Source organism: Lepidochelys kempii, chromosome 7 (genome assembly GCF_965140285.1).
Source record: "Lepidochelys kempii isolate rLepKem1 chromosome 7, rLepKem1.hap1, whole genome shotgun sequence".
In the NCBI taxonomy this organism is placed as follows: domain Eukaryota; kingdom Metazoa; phylum Chordata; order Testudines; family Cheloniidae; genus Lepidochelys; species Lepidochelys kempii.
In genome coordinates this window covers 118,212,687-118,230,849 of record NC_136386.1, presented here as the reverse complement: position 1 = coordinate 118,230,849, position 18,163 = coordinate 118,212,687, and the positions used below count along the sequence as shown (strand labels likewise).

Genomic DNA, 18,163 nt, shown 5'->3' with positions numbered 1-18,163 from the left:
GGACCCCGCCCCCTATTCAGGGCTTGTCTCCAAACAGTCTGTGCTTCTGCTGATCCCCTAGGGTCTGGTTGTCCCTTCCAGCAGGGACTTGTCCAGCCGGCAGGCTAGTTCAGTCTCTCACACTAGGAGAAGCAGAATTCCGTCCTAGACAGCCCTTGATTGGGCTAGATCTCCTCCTTTTAACTCCCCTCTTGATGCCTGACATTTGCCACAGGCATAATGGGGCCAACTGGATCCAGAGTCTCTCATTAACCCTCTTGTTGCCAGTGTGGGCCATCTGCCCCATCACAGGCACACGAGTTTTTGTATTAAAAAAAAAAAAAAGAATGGGGCGAGATCCTCACCTAGTGGAAATCAGCATAGCTCTACTGACATCAGTAGAGCTACAGCGATTTATATCAGCTGATGGACCAGAAATACTTGCTCCCAGATCTTGGGAAGAAGAGGCAGACCTTTTGGGGTTCTCCAACCTCTTCACTAGGTCAGTGGTTGTCAGTACTTAACCAGAGGTTCACCAATATTCCTCTCTGCGAGCCCCATATGATCGCAGGCTGCTTTTGAATTGCTTTTCCTTGTTCCTCCCAGTGACATTGTTACACCATCAGAAAGTCATATTCCACTTTGCTGAGTTTGATCATCTCTGTGAGGATAACAAGACCCAGTGCTATGAGACATTTTCCTGATTGTCATCATGTGCTTCGTGGAGACATCATACTCTTCACTGTTAGCATTTGCTCCTTCCTTCCTCTTGTTTTGCTGTTGTGTTAAACTATGAGACTAACTGATTTTTCAGGGACAACCACGAGTTTGCATCCAAAGCTCTCCTCTCTCCTGCTCAGTCTCAACTTGTTCTTTAGAGAAGGCAACTAGACCTAGAAAGTTAACAGTTGTACAGGTCTCCGCAGATCTTCTCTTTGCTCATCAGCTTTATAGCTTTCTTGTCCTCCTTGTTAGCCCTTTTGTGTCAAGTGGAACTTGAGTATGAACACAGAGTTGGAAAGCTACAGTACGTAGGGTGACTATCTACATCTCAGAACAGGGGAAGCTCTAAAGCAGCAGTGTTCTGAAGGGCCAAAGACATGAGAAAAGGTCTCTGTCTTTTACCGCATAAGAGTTGTACATGTGGCACAAGTGAAGAAACTGGTCCATCTTGGATAGCTTAGTCATTAAAATTATTGACCATCGCCTCCGGAACTGAGGGACTGGCCTGTCTTTATCTCTGGGTGCACTAATTCACATATCCTCGAGCAAAATCACACATGCATGTCCACATTATCCAGCCCATTTTGACATGCCTGATGTCCTCCTCTGATGTGAAGAGCTAACCAGAGAACACTTTTGTTTTTGATACCTACCTCTCATCTGCATTGGAAGGAAATGGATCTCAGGCTTTGCCTATGCACAGCTTTGGTACCTATTTAACTATTTGCATTAAGGATGTGACTTACAGAAATGATTAAATGGGTATAATCCCTACAATCCTACACTGCCTTATAGGTGCCTTATAGCAGTACACTCGATTCACTTAAACTTAGGCCATGTCTACGACGGGTAGTGATCGATCTATCGGGGATCGCTCTGCTGTGAACTCCGGAACTCCACCAGGGTGAGAGGCGGAAGCGGGGTCGGCGGGGGAGTGGCGGCCATCGATCTCGCGCCGCGAGGACGCGAAGTAAGTGATTCTAGGTCAATCTGAGATACGTTGACTTCAGCTACGCTATTCTCGTAGCTGAAGTTGCGTATCTTAGATCGATCTCCCCCCTTAGTGTAGACTAGGCCTTAGGGAAATAAGCTATACCAGTATAAATACCTTTATACCAGCATAACTGCATCCACACTAGGAAGGTTGTACTGCATCAGTTATCCCAATATACTTAAAGCAGTACAATGTGCATTAAAAGGCTCCTCACACAAGGCCAGACCTACTGAAAGCAGCTTGACTTTTCAAGATGCTTTCAAATAATTCTCTCATCCCCTTTTGATAGCTCCATCATTTGTGTCAGTGGTGAGCAACTGAAAATAGGTTTGCAGGTGACAGGAGCTCCCATGGAGCTCCCATGTCCTAGTGCAAGAAGTATTTCATTGTTTCTTTCGGCATCAGTGAAACCAAAGGACCTGTAGCTGGCCAGTTTTCTCCTACCACTTCAGCAGCCAAATGATTAAGGCTCGTTGTGCAGCTCATGTGTCTAGCATTTTTGGAGAGAGCATCAGCGGTAGCTAGCGCTGGTTGAAATTTTCCACACAATTTTTTTTGACCAAAAATGCCTGTTTAAAAAAAAGTTGTTTTTTTAAAAAAAAAAAAAAATTCCCATATTTCAATGAGTAAAACCGAAAACTGCAATTTTTGGGGGGCGGGGGAGTTAGTTGTTTAGTTAATGTTTCCACCTATTTCCTCTCCTTGTTGTTTCCTTTAATCCCCCTTATTAGTGGCAATATGGACAAAAAGGCAGGGGAGTGAGTTTTTGTTGTTTTATCAATATTTTGAATTTGTTTGTAATATTTTTTTCCAGAGAATGAACATTTAGATGCACCAAAGCATGTCAGATTTGCTAGATGCTGCTTCCTTTGCAAATCAGTATGCGAGTTTGTTCAGAGAAGGAAAAGCTTTGGTCTGCACCTACAACTTTTAGCCACCAACGCCAACAGTACCAGATTTTCCTCATTATATCTGCTTGTCATAAATATAAAGGGAAGGGTAAACCCCTTTAAAATCCCTCCTGGCCAGAGGAAAAATCCTCTCACCTGTAAAGGATGAAGAAGCTAAAGGTAACCTCACTGGCATCTGACCAAAATGACCAATGAGGAGACAAGATACTTTCAAAAGCTGGGAGGAGGGAGAAAAACAAAGGGTCTGTGTCTGTCTGGGTGATGCTTTTGCCGGGGACAGAACAGGAATGGAGTCTTAGAACTTAGTAAGTAATCTAGCTAGGTATGTGTTAGATTGTGATTTATTTAAATGGCTGAGAAAATAGCTGTGCTGAATAGAATGAATATTCCTGTCTGTGTCTTTTTTGTAACTTACGGTTTTGCCTAGAGGGATTCTCTATGTTTTGAATCTAATTACCCTGTAAGGTATCTACCATCCTGATTTTACAGGGGTGATTCCTTTACCTCTATTAAAAGTCTTCTTGTAAGAAAACTGAATGCTTTTTTCATTGTTCTAAGATCCAAGGGTTTGGGTCTGTGGTCACCTATGCAAATTGGTGAGGATTTCTACCAAACCTTCCCCAGGAAGTGGGGTGCAAGGGTTGGGAGGATTTTGGGGGGAAAGACGTGTCCAAACTCCGTTTTTTCAGGAACCCAGATAAAGTTTGGTGGTGGCAGTGGAAATCCAAGGGCGAAGGGTAAAATTAATTTGTACCTTGGGGAAGTTTTAACCTAAGATGGTGAAAGTAAGCTTAGGAGGTTTTCATGCAGGTCCCCACATCTGTACCCTAGAGTTCAGAGTGGGGAAGGAACCTTGACACTGCTAGAGGAGTGTTTCCCAAACTTGGGACGCCACTTGTTTAGGGAAAGCCCCTGGCGGGCTGGGCCAGTTTGTTTACCTGCTGCGTCCGTAGGTTCGGCCGATTGTTGCTCCCACTGGCCGCGGTTCGCTGTGCCCGGCCAATGGGGGCTGCGGGAAGTGGCGCGGGCTGAGGGACGTATATGAATTGTCAGTGGGCAGGATTGAACTGGGACATTTGAAGTTTAGTGCATGAGCCTCTACCGCATGAGCTAAAAGCCAACTGGCTGTTAGCTATGGCTGTAGAGCAGACTCATTTTATCTCTCTCTTTCAGTGGTCTCAGCGCCACTAGATGGGACAGAACACCACACCCAGAAGTATATCACTATACAAAGAATCAGAAACCACCAACATGAAGATCCAAGTTAGCCCCTGTAAGCCGCCATGCATTTTGTGTTTTTGTGCAAACACAGATCAGTGTTTAGCACTTTCTTGCCAAACCACAAAGGAAAGCAAATGAGACAAGGGAAGTGGGAGGAAAAGGCAATCTGGGCAGTGAGGAAATCTTATTTGGGAGCAGAGAACACAGGATGGGAGATTTCATGGATTCTCTCCAATGATTTAATAAAATACTTTCGATACAAGAGGAGCCAGGCTAGGGGGAAATGTACTTGCAGATTAGAGATGTCCTGAGGATACCGGGTTTTTTTAACCTCCTTTCATCCAAGAATCTCAGAGCCTTTCAAACATATTAATCAAACTTTGGATCATTGCAATGAGGTATGTTTGGTATTATTAGCTTACCTATCTGTATAATGGGTCTATCTTATCAAGAAGCCACAGAGTGAGTCAGTGGCAGAGCCAGGATTAGAATCCAAGAGCCCAGATTCCTAGTTCTCCGTTCTACCACTAGGCCACTTTGTAAACTTCAAGTTCCAGAATCTGAGCTACAAATGCACACAGCTCAGGAGGAGGGGTGTGTGTGTGTGTGTGTGTGTGTGTGTGTGCGCGCGCACGCGCGGATGACTTTAAGACCACCCTTGTTCTGGTGGAAACTGAATGAGGCTAGGGTTCATATTCACCATTGGATTCCATCGTGATGAAATCTTGAGATCTTTCCTTGGGAGATTTTAGCCCTAAGCGCCTAAATGGTGGAAACACTCAGCCATCTCAAAGGGGGGAAATCTCATAAGATCAGACCTGTATGTGAGATTTCCACCATCTTGGGCTGAACTGCAGCAAGGTCTAATTGGAACCAATGACCAGTCCTCAAATCCTGTTGGGGATCCAAACCAGAAGGGACAGGCTGGCATCAGGATTCAAGTCTGCACCGCTTTTGAAATTTGAAGTGGTTTGGATGTGAGGTTCTGGTTCTGAACCGTGGTTGATGCATGGAAACAAACTTTGTGTCCCATCATCACCTTATATCACGTATTGCCTTTCAATAACATTCAGACTAAGATGCATTGTTAAGTGGATTTAATCCCCTACTCCAGTGTCTCAACTCAATGTCTTTGCAAGCTTGCATGATTCAGATTAATGTATTCCCAGGGGGGACCATAAAAATAGACCATACCTCCTCCAGCTGCACCATGAGAGTAACGTTGTGCCCTTGTTCTGCGGTCAGTTTCCCATCCGAAGTGATGATACGCAGTCCACGGGGGGCCTTGCCAGGACACTGCTGGGGTTTAGCTGTGTACTGTTCTCTCACGCCATCTGTGCAGTTATTAGACACAACCTTTCTGTACCTGCAAAGAGAGAGATCTCTGTGTAAGGAGGAGATGCAGGGAATCAGAAGTTCAAACCAGGCATGGGAAGTTTTCAAATTTGCCTCAGGTTGGTGAGGCTGAGGGCAATCTGGCTTCTAAGTACTTTGTAGATAAGTGGTCCAGTCACACTTTCCACATGCCTACAGTGCACAAGCAGCCTATAACGTTTTCAGCTGGATACAATATTCTCATTCATTGCTCCCCTAACGAGTTGCATAATTTTGCTGGACACTATTAAACCGCTGCTGTCCTGCACTGCAGAGCTTTCTGCTTCTCAGTTGGGCATGAGCCAATTCTCTCTAAGAAGCCAATCTTGCACTTTAACCATCTTTCACCTGAGGATCCCAGAGCTTTTAAAACACATTAATTAAGCTTAGGATCACTGCAGTGCAGCACATTCAATATTATTAGATCCATTTTACATAAAGGCAAGCTAGATCATCAAGAAGTCACATAGTGAGACAGTGGCAGAGCCAGGATTAGAATCCAAGAGCCCAGATTCCTAGTTCTCTGTTCTACCTCTAGGCCACTTTGTAAATTTCATGGTCCAGAACCTGAGCTAGAGCTGAACACAGCTCAAGAGAGTGTATGCACACAGATGACTTTAAGACCATATGTTTTATCATAGCAATTTTGGGCCCATCAGGGTTACAGTTTGGACCCAGACCCAAGACAGAGCAGCCTGAAGGTTGCTCTGTCGTGCACTGGCTGCTGAGACTCTGGCATCTAGAGATGAGCAGAATTTAGAAGGTGCTGGAGGGCAGGATCTGGCCCCAGGCATCTGAAAAATGCTTTGGGATTTTTGGAACACAGACAGCTGTAGAAAGATATCGGTTATATTTTTATTCTAAGGTTAATCTGTTAAGTGCAGCACAGCTGTGTTTATCTAATGCACAATACACTGTAAACCTCTTGAGAAAATGTGTTCCTTTCCCTTGTAAGATGCCATTGTTAACCCCAACTTGCCTCTATTTAGTTTTTCTCTTTTAAGTGGATTTTTGGTTTTGCCACCACATTCCAGGGAGAGGACATTGCTGTTCTAAGGCAGATTGTGTTTATGAAGTCACAAACATGGCTACATTATATTTACCAGTGCTGAAGGAAATGGGCTAGATCCTTGGACCCATTTGTGCAGCTTGTGAGCTTACGAGGGGCTGATGTATAGCTGTCAGTTCTTTGTGCCTGTTTTATGCACCTTTTACTTAGCAAATACAATTAGAACTTGACACCTGCAACTCCTGTTGACCTTAGCTGCAACTGCCACTGATTTTAATGGGGCTGTAAAGGATCATGGAGTACTCACAACTTCAAGGGTTATCTACTTATTATTCTCTTTCTTCAAATTTAAACCCAATTCTTATTGCCTTTCTCTAGCATGTATCCCACTCTCAGCTTTAATCACTTGGATTTTCTTCAGGATTTAGGGCATGACCCACAGTCCACTGAAGTCAACGGCAGTCTTTGCACTGACTTCAATGGATGTTGGATAAGCCCATAGATCACATTTGTCCCATGCTCTACAGTTTGCTTGTAGCATCATTTTTCCAGAGCAAGTTTAAAGAAGAAAATAAGAACAAACAAACAAAAACTAGAGAATTACGGGCTTGATCCAAAGCCCACTGAAGAAGTCAATGAAAAAACTCCCATCAACTTAATCAGTTTCAAATTGGACCCTGTGTGTCTCAGGAAAAGTAGGCTTTAAACAACTCTGGGATGACAGCTTGGAGATCCCATGTGGCTGAGGGCTGCAGGGTTGGATTTGCTAAAATCATCTTCTGTAAATCCACTTACCCAGTGCTGTTGAGATAACTCTGTCCAAAGCTACAGTCTTTTGACAAGGATGACGGGTTATACCAAAACGCTGGTAAACACTGGCCATTGGTGTGACGCTCATATCCATAATCACTGTTTTATCAGAAAAATAATTGACAAGGAAATCAGACATTAACTCATCCTCGCTAATATGGATATAATGACTCCGGGTCCCTTTCCTGCCTTTTCAGCTTGAAATGATATAATAAATACAGCACCTGGGCCTGATTCTGCTTTTGACTTCAGTGGCATTCACCTAGATTTAGGTCCGTGTAAGCATGAGCAGAACTAGCCCTGTTGTTTCTAATCCTGGTGGTTTATGAAATCATGGCTTGTAAAAGGCAGGCCTAGATTGGTTTCTCGGTCGAGCATGGCTTCGTGGTTACAGACAGATCCAGGAGCCAATGTAGCAAATCCCAGAACTGCCAGCAATTTTCAACTGCTGCTGACTCAGTGATGCTTTAGGAGCTGAACAGCTTAAGTTCAAACTGATGTTATTTGGACAGAACACCGCCTGTGGCCTAAAGCAAATTTGACAGCCCTGAGAAAGCTTTCTAGAGGAACAAACTCCTGCACAGGATTTTTGGTATGGAACAGAAGGTGGCTGGGTTTTTTTTCATTTCTGCATTAGTTTGGAAAAGGAGAAGTTCTCTATAATGTGTGTGTCAAAAGGAGGAAGAGGATTGAGCTGGTGGAAAATGGAAATTACTTCTCTCTTAATTTTCCCCTTGGATCGTAACTGGAATGCTGTTGAGACACTGGATCTGTACACATTCATCCAGTTGCATCATGGCTTTACAATGGGGAATATTAATTACATAATGCTCTTGGTTGCCTTTTTTAAATTTTAGAACATGGTCTTCTTAGCAGATCTCCTGTTCTAAAATCCACTCTCCTTTGTAGAAAGTGGCCTGATAACAACTACCTCAAGGAGGAGAAACTTCTTAGAGGAGGCTTGGATGGGAGTTAAGACTTTGAAGGAAAGGAGACAGGACAGGAGACACAGGAAGTGGAAGGAGCCAGGCTGACGGGATTGTATATAAAGAGACCCAGGGAGTTCTTCCTGTAACTGGACCAGAGATGGCGTTCCAGGAAAGCGACTTCTTTGTTTTTAATTCCAAAGAAGAGATGGTCAAACGAGAGTAAAAATTGTAAAAACCTTTTCCCTGCTTTGACGTCAAAATGCTGGCTTTCCAAAGTTTCAGTTTAATTAAAATTTTGAACTATAAGCAACGTTGCAAAGGAAAAAGTCATGAACAATTTACAATACTTTTTGCTGGAATTCCAGCAAGATTTGCCATCAAAATTTGAAAGCTTTAAACATTTCAACCAGTTCTATTCCTGAAGGCCTAGAAAAGAAATGGTGCAAGGTGGCTTAAAAGGATACAACTGAAAGTAAAGGAATGAAATTGGCCAAAGGAAAATGTAGGCTGAATATCAGAAACATCTTAGTGAGGTCTAGTTGACTATGGAATAGTGTTCTTGAGTGATGCATTGGAAGGCCCATTGTCTGGCATATTTAAAACTGGATTGACAAAGTATTTGAGGATATAAACTAGGAAACAGTCCTGCAATTTCCAAGCGATGGACTAGATGACCTAAAATGATCTTTTTCCACCCTTAGTTTTTATGATTCAATTTTCAGGAGCTTAGTTCCTAACATACCAATGACTGACCATTGCTTAAGGGCTTTAGAAGTTCAAGCCAGGCTTGCCAGGCTGCCAGCTGCTCCTGTAATCATCCTGATTGGAAGGAAGACACCAGGGCTATGGAAATATTTTATAAGGAGAAGTAAAATAATTTTCATTTGCCTAGAGAGAACAAATATTTATGTACAAACAGGACCTCGTTTCTTTGTAATTCCATTGTTGCCACGTTGAAACGCTATATTCCTGAGTTATCATGTGTCAATAAAATTAAAAATCTGTAGCACTCTACACACAGCTAGTCCATAATCAGTTTTGTTTTTCACCTAATAGTGAAATCTGCCCAGAGGGGATCAGCATCCAAAGTCCAATTTAATCCAACAATATTGGTCTGTAATTTCATATTACACACACACGCACACACACACACTCTACAAGTCTGATTACAGTTGAAATCATTTGGATACTGTATTCAGGCATCTGGATGGACCAAACCTGAATTAACTAGGTTTGGCTGTGTTTGTTCCTCAAAGTCACACAGTGAAATTATATGTTCTGGAGCAGAAATAGTTTTCCGAAGTATAGAAGTTCTACTGTGACCTTCTGAGCTTTGCAAGTCTGTGCTGCCTTGATACAGACATACAGAAATATCATACTGGTAAATGACATAAACTGCTCTTCCATATCTCTCTAGGGATGCACCAGCTCCTCTTTCCCCTCTGCAAACTTGGAAACTAATGAATTTCTTGGTTACTGTCTGGTGCACACAGAGCACTGAGGATGGCAACAAATTTCTGCCTAGGGTTTGGCACAACAGGCTTTGTTGCAATGGAGAAGGAGCAGCATCAATTGGATCACCGTAGCATAATCTAGACTACTGAAATCTGAATGCATCAGGGATGGACTGCAAGCAACTAGCAGTCTCATTGCCAGACATCTGGTGTTCAGACTGGCTACATTTTGTGCCAGACTCAGAACAGCACAGGTGAGAGAGATGAAGTGCTCATCAATGACAGTGCAGCATCTATTAAAAGGGATTATTTTTATGAATATTAGAGTTCTGATTCTGCTCTCAATTATACTGGTTTTTCTGTGCTCACCTCCACAGGCTTAACTCGAATCACACCTAATTGGTGATGTAAATAGATAAAAATCTTGATTGCAGGGATCTATAATTCGGCTTCTATTTAGGGTCAAAGACTAGAAGGAAATCTAAAAATATTGTAGACTCCCCAGACCAAAACCAAAAAACAAAAAAACAACTCTGCAAACTGGCGTTAAGGTTATAAATACCATTTAAGGGAAAAGAAAATCTTAGAAGAACTTCATAGTTTACATTATCCTGTCTCAGCAAAATATACATACACACACACATACACACACGCGGAAAGTTTCAAGTTAAGATTAAACTATTAAAAGTCAGATCTGAAAAAGAAAGATTTGATTTTCAGGGCCCATTTTAAGAAAAGGAGAAGTTATCAATAATGTCTGTGTCAAAAGGAGGAAGAGGATTGATGGGTGATGCATGTTTACAGGCACTGGAAGGGAAAGTTGGTGGCAGAAGAACATGAGGAAGAAAAAAGAAAATCTTGGGTCGATGATGTGATATTCTGGATGGTTCAAAAGGACTATTCATCCACAGAGATTAGCGGAGGATCGTACAGAATGGGGTACCATAGTTGCAAACCTCCAGTAATGGAGATGCCACATAAGAAGAAACTATTAACAAATCTGTCACTGCAAACGATAGAAATGTCCAACTAGGATCGCACTCAGATAACAATAACCCTGTCCATGGACCACTCTGCTCACGTCATCCAAAAATCAGGAGACATCTTAATGCCTGAACCCAGGATCTCCTCCACACTAATCAGCTGACCTTAACAATACAGGTCAGTGCTGTCAGAAATTGAAAATGCCACCTGCCTTTTGACCTTTAAACCTTACATCCATTAAGTGACAGAGTCAAGGTACCTGGGGATACAGGCATCTTTAATTCCATACGGCCATGGCTCAGCTAGCTAAATCCCCTTGTGGAAAAGTCCTACAGAATTTAATAGAACTTGGTAACCTTTCCATGGAATTTTTAAAGTGACCTTTCGAATAGGGATCTAACTCTGTCTTAAGAGTTTTATATTGCCACCCTTCACTGTAGGATCCAAGACGTAGATCTTTAAAGGCATTTAGGCACCTTTTGAAAATCTCACTAGGTGCCTATCTGCATCTTTAGGCACCAAAACACCTTTCAAAATCTGGCCCCAAGTGCCTAAATAATATATCTGCTAATAAACCATTACTTAAATGTTTACAAATTCTACAGAAAAAAGAGATCATTCTCTATTTAGTTCTATAGGTGTTCAGAGTAATTTATATGCACACATATTCTAATATCTATAGAACCCTATTAGTTTCATACCTATCAATTAGTTAGGACTTATTTGGTTCATTTAACCTCAGATACAAGAAGGGTTTCTTCAGGTATGTTGGCAACAAGAAGAAAGCCAAGGAAAGTGTGGGCCCCTTACTGAATGAGGGAGGCAACCTAGTGACAGAGGATGTGGAAAAAGCTAATGTACTCAATGCTTTTTTTGCCTCTGTTTTCACTAACAAGGTCAGCTCCCAGACTGCTGCGCTGGGCATCACAAAATGGGGAAGAGATGGCCAGCCCTCTGTGGAGATAGAGGTGGTTAGGGACTATTTAGAAAAGCTGGACGTGCACAAGTCCATGGGGCCGGACGAGTTGCATCCGAGAGTGCTGAAGGAATTGGCGGCTGTGATTGCAGAGCCATTGGCCATTATCTTTGAAAACTCGTGGCGAACCGGGGAAGTCCCGGATGACTGGAAAAAGGCTAATGTAGTGCCAATCTTTAAAAAAGGGAAGAGGGAGGATCCTGGGAACTACAGGCCAGTCAGCCTCACCTCAGTCCCTGGAAAAATCATGGAGCAGGTCCTCAAAGAATCAATCCTGAAGCACTTGCATGAGAGGAAAGTGATCAGGAACAGCCAGCATGGATTCACCAAGGGAAGGTCATGCCTGACTAATCTAATCGCCTTTTATGATGAGATTACTGGTTCTGTGGATGAAGGGAAAGCAGTGGATGTATTGTTTCTTGACTTTAGCAAAGCTTTTGACACGGTCTCCCACAGTATTCTTGTCAGCAAGTTAAGGAAGTATGGGCTGGATGAATGCACTATAAGGTGGGTAGAAAGCTGGCTAGATTGTCGGGCTCAACGGATAGTGATCAATGGCTCCATGTCTAGTTGGCAGCCGGTATCAAGTGGAGTGCCCCAAGGGTCGGTCCTGGGGCCAGTTTTGTTCAATATCTTCATAAATGATCTGGAGGATGGTGTGGATTGCACTCTCAGCAAATTTGCGGATGATACTAAACTGGGAGGAGTGGTAGATACGCTGGAGGGGAGGGATAGGATACAGAAGGACCTAGACAAATTGGAGGATTGGGCCAAAAGAAATCTGATGAGGTTCAATAAGGATAAGTGCACGGTCCTGCACTTAGGACGGAAGAACCCAATGCACCGCTACAGACTAGGGACCGAATGGCTAGGCAGCAGTTCTGCGGAAAAGGACCTAGGGGTGACAGTGGACAAGAAGCTCGATATGAGTCAGCAGTGTGCCCTTGTTGCCAAGAAGGCCAATGGCATTTTGGGATGTATAAGTAGGGGCATAGCGAGCAGATCGAGGGACGTGATCATTCCCCTCTATTCGACATTGGTGAGGCCTCATCTGGAGTACTGTGTCCAGTTTTGAGCCCCACACTTCAAGAAGGATGTGGATAAATTGGAGAGAGTCCAGCGAAGGGCAACAAAAATGATTAGGAGTCTAGAACACATGAGTTATGAGGAGAGGCTGAGGGAGCTGGGATTGTTTAGCCTGCAGAAGAGAAGAATGAGGGGGGATTTGATAGCTGCTTTCAACTACCTGAAAGGAGGTTCCAAAGAGGATGGCTCTAAACTGTTCTCAATGGTAGCAGATGACAGAACGAGGAGTAATGGTCTCAAGTTGCAGTGGGGGAGGTTTAGATTGGATATTAGGAAAAACTTTTTCACTAAGAGGGTGGTGAAACACTGGAATGCGTTACCTGGGGAGGTGGTAGAATCTCCTTCCTTAGTGGTTTTTAAGGTCAGGCTTGACAAAGCCCTGGCTGGGATGATTTAACTGGGAATTGGTCCTGCTTCGAGCAGGGGGTTGGACTAGATGACCTTCTGGGGTCCCTTCCAACCCTGATATTCTTTGATTCTATGATTTATACTATAGCTGCAGCCACACGGACAAGCCTTCTTAAAGGCCCCAGGAAGACTCCAGAAATATACGTGTTTTAAAGTAACTACAGACAGCTTAAACCCCTCAGTGTAAATAAGAATCAGGCCCAATGGGAATACTAATGGAATAAGGCGCTAGATACTGGCCCGAAGTTAGTTGACCAAAGAATTGACCCAAACAAGGATTTCTTTCTGTGACTACAGGTGTTGCTATGGGAGAGACACTGCTGTGAGAGAGTGTTCAGGCTGTAGAAAGGACTAAAATGTCAGGTGAGCTGTAGCTCATGAAAGCTTATGCTGAAATAAATTTGTTAGTCTCTAAGGTGCCACAAGTCCTCCTTTTCTTTTCGCGAATACAGACTAACACGGCTGCTACTCTGAAACTGGTAAGTTAGTGCTTTAATAACATGTGATTAGCGGTGTAATCCATTTACCCAAATGAATAAATACAATCTAGTTTCTAGGCAGTTGCTAGAAAGGATTTGCCTTAGGAATGGAAGCTAAGTGCAGGTTTACCTCATTTCTGAAGCACTATTGCCCTCTGGCTGTGAGCCACAGACCATGCAAGTACCTGCAGCTTTGCCTTTGTCCCCTAATGTTTTCTTCTTTAGCTAATTACAGGGGAGGTTCCCTAGCAGGAGAGCTCACCAAAGCCGGAAGTTACTCACAAGGTTGTTCAGCCTTGTTGAGGGGGAAACAACCAACCTAGCTTCAGCCAGTAGTTCTCTGTTCTTGGTTAGATAAAGATTGTAAATGTCCCCCAAATTCTATGAGATTTCTAGGAGAGAAGCTTTACAAAAATTTTTATTTTATGAGGGCATATTTGTTGCTTTGGCCAGGGGAGACACACAGAAGCACCCACACACAATTTTAGATCCTAAGTCAAGATTGACCTGTGTTAGCACAACAAAAAAGGGCCACAACATCAGTGGAACCAGCAGAATTGCTGTCCTGATGCCATCTCCTTCCTCCAGATCAAGGCTTGCTGTTAGTCACTAAACTCATTTCTTTCTCTTTGGCTTCCCACGGTTCTCTGGGAAATCTAGGTAAAACTAAGTGACTTTTTATATTAAAAGGAAAGCAAATCAAGTGGCCTATTTTAGTTATTGCTACTGAGCTGGGCTTTTTCCCAGGACAATACGGTGGGCTGTGCGGACACCAAAATGGATCAAAATCAAAATCCAATTCCAGAAAGTGAATGAATCAAAAAAGGAGAGAGAAAGAAAAAGAGGAGGGGACAGCGATATTTGCCCCAGTGACTGTATGTTTGTATCTTCTGTGCTACAACAAAATCATAGTCATAAGAGCTGGGAAAGTCCTCACAGCCAAGCTAGACCTGTCGCCAGCCAGCACAGCATTGTTTTAATAGTATTTTGTCCAGCTTGCTTTTAAAGGTCTACCGGGATCCTGGCCTGATTTTCAAATTGTACCGAGCGTCATTGACTCCCACAGATTTCAGTGGGATTTGTGGGTGCTGATCAGCTCGGAAAAGAAAGCTGCAGGTTCCAATGCTGCAACATTTCCTTGGGAGACTACACCAAATCTAGCAGATGTCTCTCTCTCTCCCCTCAGGAAGTTTTCTCCGGTTTTTTTTTTTTTTTTTTTTAAGTAAACGTAGAAGAAATATGCTTTTTTCCTCTTGTAAATTTCATCACATTGCTCCTAGCTCTACAATGCAGTGCCGTGCCTGGAGCCCCAGATTTTCAGTTTAAGTGAAAGACAACTAATAAAACCCACTGATTCCGTTTTAAGGAAATAAACAATGAAAAATGAGAAAACACCAGAGGGGAGGGCAGGGGGTCGGGGTTGGGGGGGGGTGTAAAAGGATTTTCAACAGAACTGACTCCCTGTGTCCACAGTAAATTACAACTGGTCAACCCCAGGGGCAGTCCTCACTTAAACCTTGGCTGTTATGGTCCCCAACAGACATTCAGCAATCCAGAGTAGCTGGAGCCCTGGCCACACCCCAGTCACCCCCTAAATTCCTCCTTAGCCTGAGCATGCTCCTGGCACACCCCTATGTTGGAAAGGGGTCAGGTTATGATAAGGCCATTCCACTGGTCCTACCCCACCCAGGCAATGCCCTTAAACCCATGATATTCCCCAGTGGGAAGATCTGGCTGGTTCCTGTCTTCTTTACACTGCCAGAGTGATGTAAAGGAGCTTGGATGCAGCTCAGAATCAGGACCTCTATGTGCATGAAATGTCAAGAGACGCAAGGAACCATATGATGCGAAAATATTCTTAAAACCAGCTGGAGCTCAATGGGATGTGAGGGAGTCACAATCCCGATCCTTGGGAAGACATATCCAGACAAGAATAGCTAATGACAGTGCCCAGCTGCACTGAATGATCTTTTCATGATTACACATGGAGCCGCTCCTCTCTGTTAGATCACACTGCCCTGTATTCCAGAATCCCAGCACGCCTGCCACAAATCTCTTTGGGGGACAATGCTCTTTGAAGATGAGATCATTAAAGCAGCTTATCAGGTTTGAAGTTACACTTGCAGAGTTAATTTATGGCACCAGTTGTTTTTATTCATTTGTCTTGGCTTTTACTGGCTGTCTGTTTTATACTGAAAAAAAAATCAATTATAAGAGAGGACAAAAACAAGTAAAAATCATCATATCCTTGGAGCAACACATACAACAAGGCTGCAAATAGCGTATGAGCTGAATCTCTTAGGCCCCATGTTACAGCTTATGGGTTTCAGAGTAGCAGCCGTGTTAGTCTGTATTCGCAAAAAGAAAAGGAGTACTAGTGACATGCGATGAAGTGAGCTGTAGCTCACGAAAGCTTCTGCTCAAATAAATTGGTTAGTCTCTAAGGTGCCACAAGTACTCCTTTTCTTTTAGCTTATGGGTTGAATTCACAACATGTCACAGATCCTGGTGGAGGGCCTCTGGCAATGGAAAGGGCACCTGCAGATGAGCTTGGAGCAGCACAAAATAACCACAATACCTCTCTGCTCAGGAGTTCACACCTAGACAGTTCAGCCCCCAAAGTGTGCAATGCTGCACAGGATAGGGACATGAGGTAGACAACAGGTGATTATGTCAATTCAGCCTCGTTGGAGCCTTTGCAAATGGTGATCCTGACAATTTCTTCGGGGAGGTTAATGCTGCCTGTTCCAGCAGATCTCTGAGTCACTCTTTTCCTGAGCTGTTGCTTTTTCCTTACACCAGCAGGGGGTGATCGATCTACATACCTGCCCAAACATACTCCTCTATATATCTGCAAGGCTAACCCTTTGTATGCAGATCAAGTGAGTCTCATGTTGGCATGGGCAGAAGCACATCTCTCATGTGTATCCCATCTGCATTGCTCACCAATCAAAGTCTGCCTCTGTGCAAACACATGGTTCCGATGCCATGGCCCCAGCGTATTTTCCCTGCATGCACTTCTTCTCCGATTTGCGTTTCCTGTAGATCCGTTTTGCTCCCATAATGCATGCTTCTCCCTGAAATCAAAAACAAAACAGTCTATCCTTACGCCATCGTTATCATTTTTGTCACCCCAATTTGGTAAATTTTAACAGTTGTGTTGACTGTATTACAGGATGATTCTGTGGGCCAAATTCTCTATTGGTGTAGAGGAGCAGCAACCACTGTTGAAGCCAAAGGGTCTGCATAATGTATACCAGCAGACAATCTGGCCCTATTGGCTAATGTGTGTATCCAAATGTGGACCAAAAACTTTTCCACGAAGTCCAGGAGTATTTGAATCCAGAGTTTTGATTTGCGGATCAGATGGATTTGTACCGTAAGTACTGTAACAGCTGACAGCACAGACTGATCCCTCTGATGTCTGAGATACTGAAGAGACTGAGCTAGTCCATTTTTTAAGTCTTCTTTTTCAGCTAACCAGCTCTACTGAACTCTGTCATTTGTTTGTACATAAAGCTACTCCAAACATTTGGAGTGCAGGATGAGCGTATTGTCTGTTATGCCCTGAACTCAAACACTTGTTATATAACTGACTCAAGCACCCTGCAAAATATTTTTTTTTCTCTAGGGAAATCACAGAAGAGAAGGCTCAGACTTGCACTCTCAATAGGAACCCAATCTCGAGGCAAGAATTTGGGGCAGTCTTCCATTAATAGTTTCACGTGCTCAGAAGCAGACGATGGACTGTGCAGACCTTGGCTTTTTAGCTTATGCACGCACAGAAAGACAAAAACAAAATACATTTGTCAGGCTTGTTATATTTTACTCCAATTTGAATTCCTGGATGTAAATGGAGTTTTTTTCACAGCTGTGCCTGGCTCATGTAAATGAAGGGCAGAACAGTGCCCAGTTGCTCCACTGACTTCACAGGAGATGTACATCAGCTGACCATCTGACCCACAGTTGGGACTTCAGGGTGGCATGTGTGTCTCACTGGAACAGTCAATCTAAGCCCAGCCCACTTTAATTTGATATTGCCTCTTAAACCCTTTCCCAAGAAGTTTATAAATAGATATGCCCTATTCTCTGACAGTGTAAAGGAGTTCAGCTCTATTGACTTCAATAAGCCACTAGACCATTTGGGCCATAGTTTATAATAACCCTACAGAATATAAAACACCAAGTAAAAAGTGTCATGAGCTAGGAATTATACTCTAGGGCCTAGATTCCCAAAAGTATTTAGGTGCCTAACTCCCATTGACTGTATTGGCACTTAGATGCCTATTTACTTTTGAGGATCTGGGCCTACATGACTATCTGAGCCATGCTTGCAGGTGTCCAGGGAAAACTTGGAACACCTGCTTCTTTCTAAGACCTGGCTTGCATCCATAGAGATGGAAGCAGCCCATAGGCTGCAGCTTGAAGTCAGTGTATAATTGAAATGAAATATTACAGACCAGTAATAATTTCATCCGGTGACTCTGAGCCACCAAGTTAGCAGGAAAAGAGCTTGGTCTTCACCAGTGTTCAGCTGCAGAATCATCAAGACCTCAACTCACATCCAGTTTCATGCTTCTTACCTGGCTATGGAGCTGCCACGGCCGGTAGTCCTCTTCTGCACATCTCCTGTCAAAAATGGACTTGTAGTCCACTTTCACCAGCTGCCACTCCGAGCGATGGCTGAAGTGTCCGAACACTCTACAGAGCACAGGAAGGAAGAGTTTATACATTCAAAGGCATTGCCAATGCAGCCTGCTCAGTATGGCATTTACCCAGGGTCAAATTTTCAGAAGCATCAGAGGGTACATCCACACTGTAGACTT

At 43.4% G+C, this 18,163-nt stretch overlaps 1 protein-coding gene across 1 annotated transcript in view; it reads right to left on the bottom strand.

Moving 5' to 3' along the window:
• The window catches only part of SORCS1 (sortilin related VPS10 domain containing receptor 1), a 424,272-nt gene that overhangs the window by 50,164 nt on the left and 355,945 nt on the right, over nucleotides 1-18,163 (bottom strand). The window contains exons 15-18 of the mRNA XM_073354427.2: nucleotides 17,921-18,038; nucleotides 16,284-16,414; nucleotides 7,007-7,120; nucleotides 5,023-5,194 (exon numbers count right to left, since the gene is read on the bottom strand). Coding sequence (XP_073210528.1) covers nucleotides 5,023-5,194; nucleotides 7,007-7,120; nucleotides 16,284-16,414; nucleotides 17,921-18,038 — 535 coding nt within the window. The remainder of the gene's footprint in view (nucleotides 1-5,022; nucleotides 5,195-7,006; nucleotides 7,121-16,283; nucleotides 16,415-17,920; nucleotides 18,039-18,163) is intronic.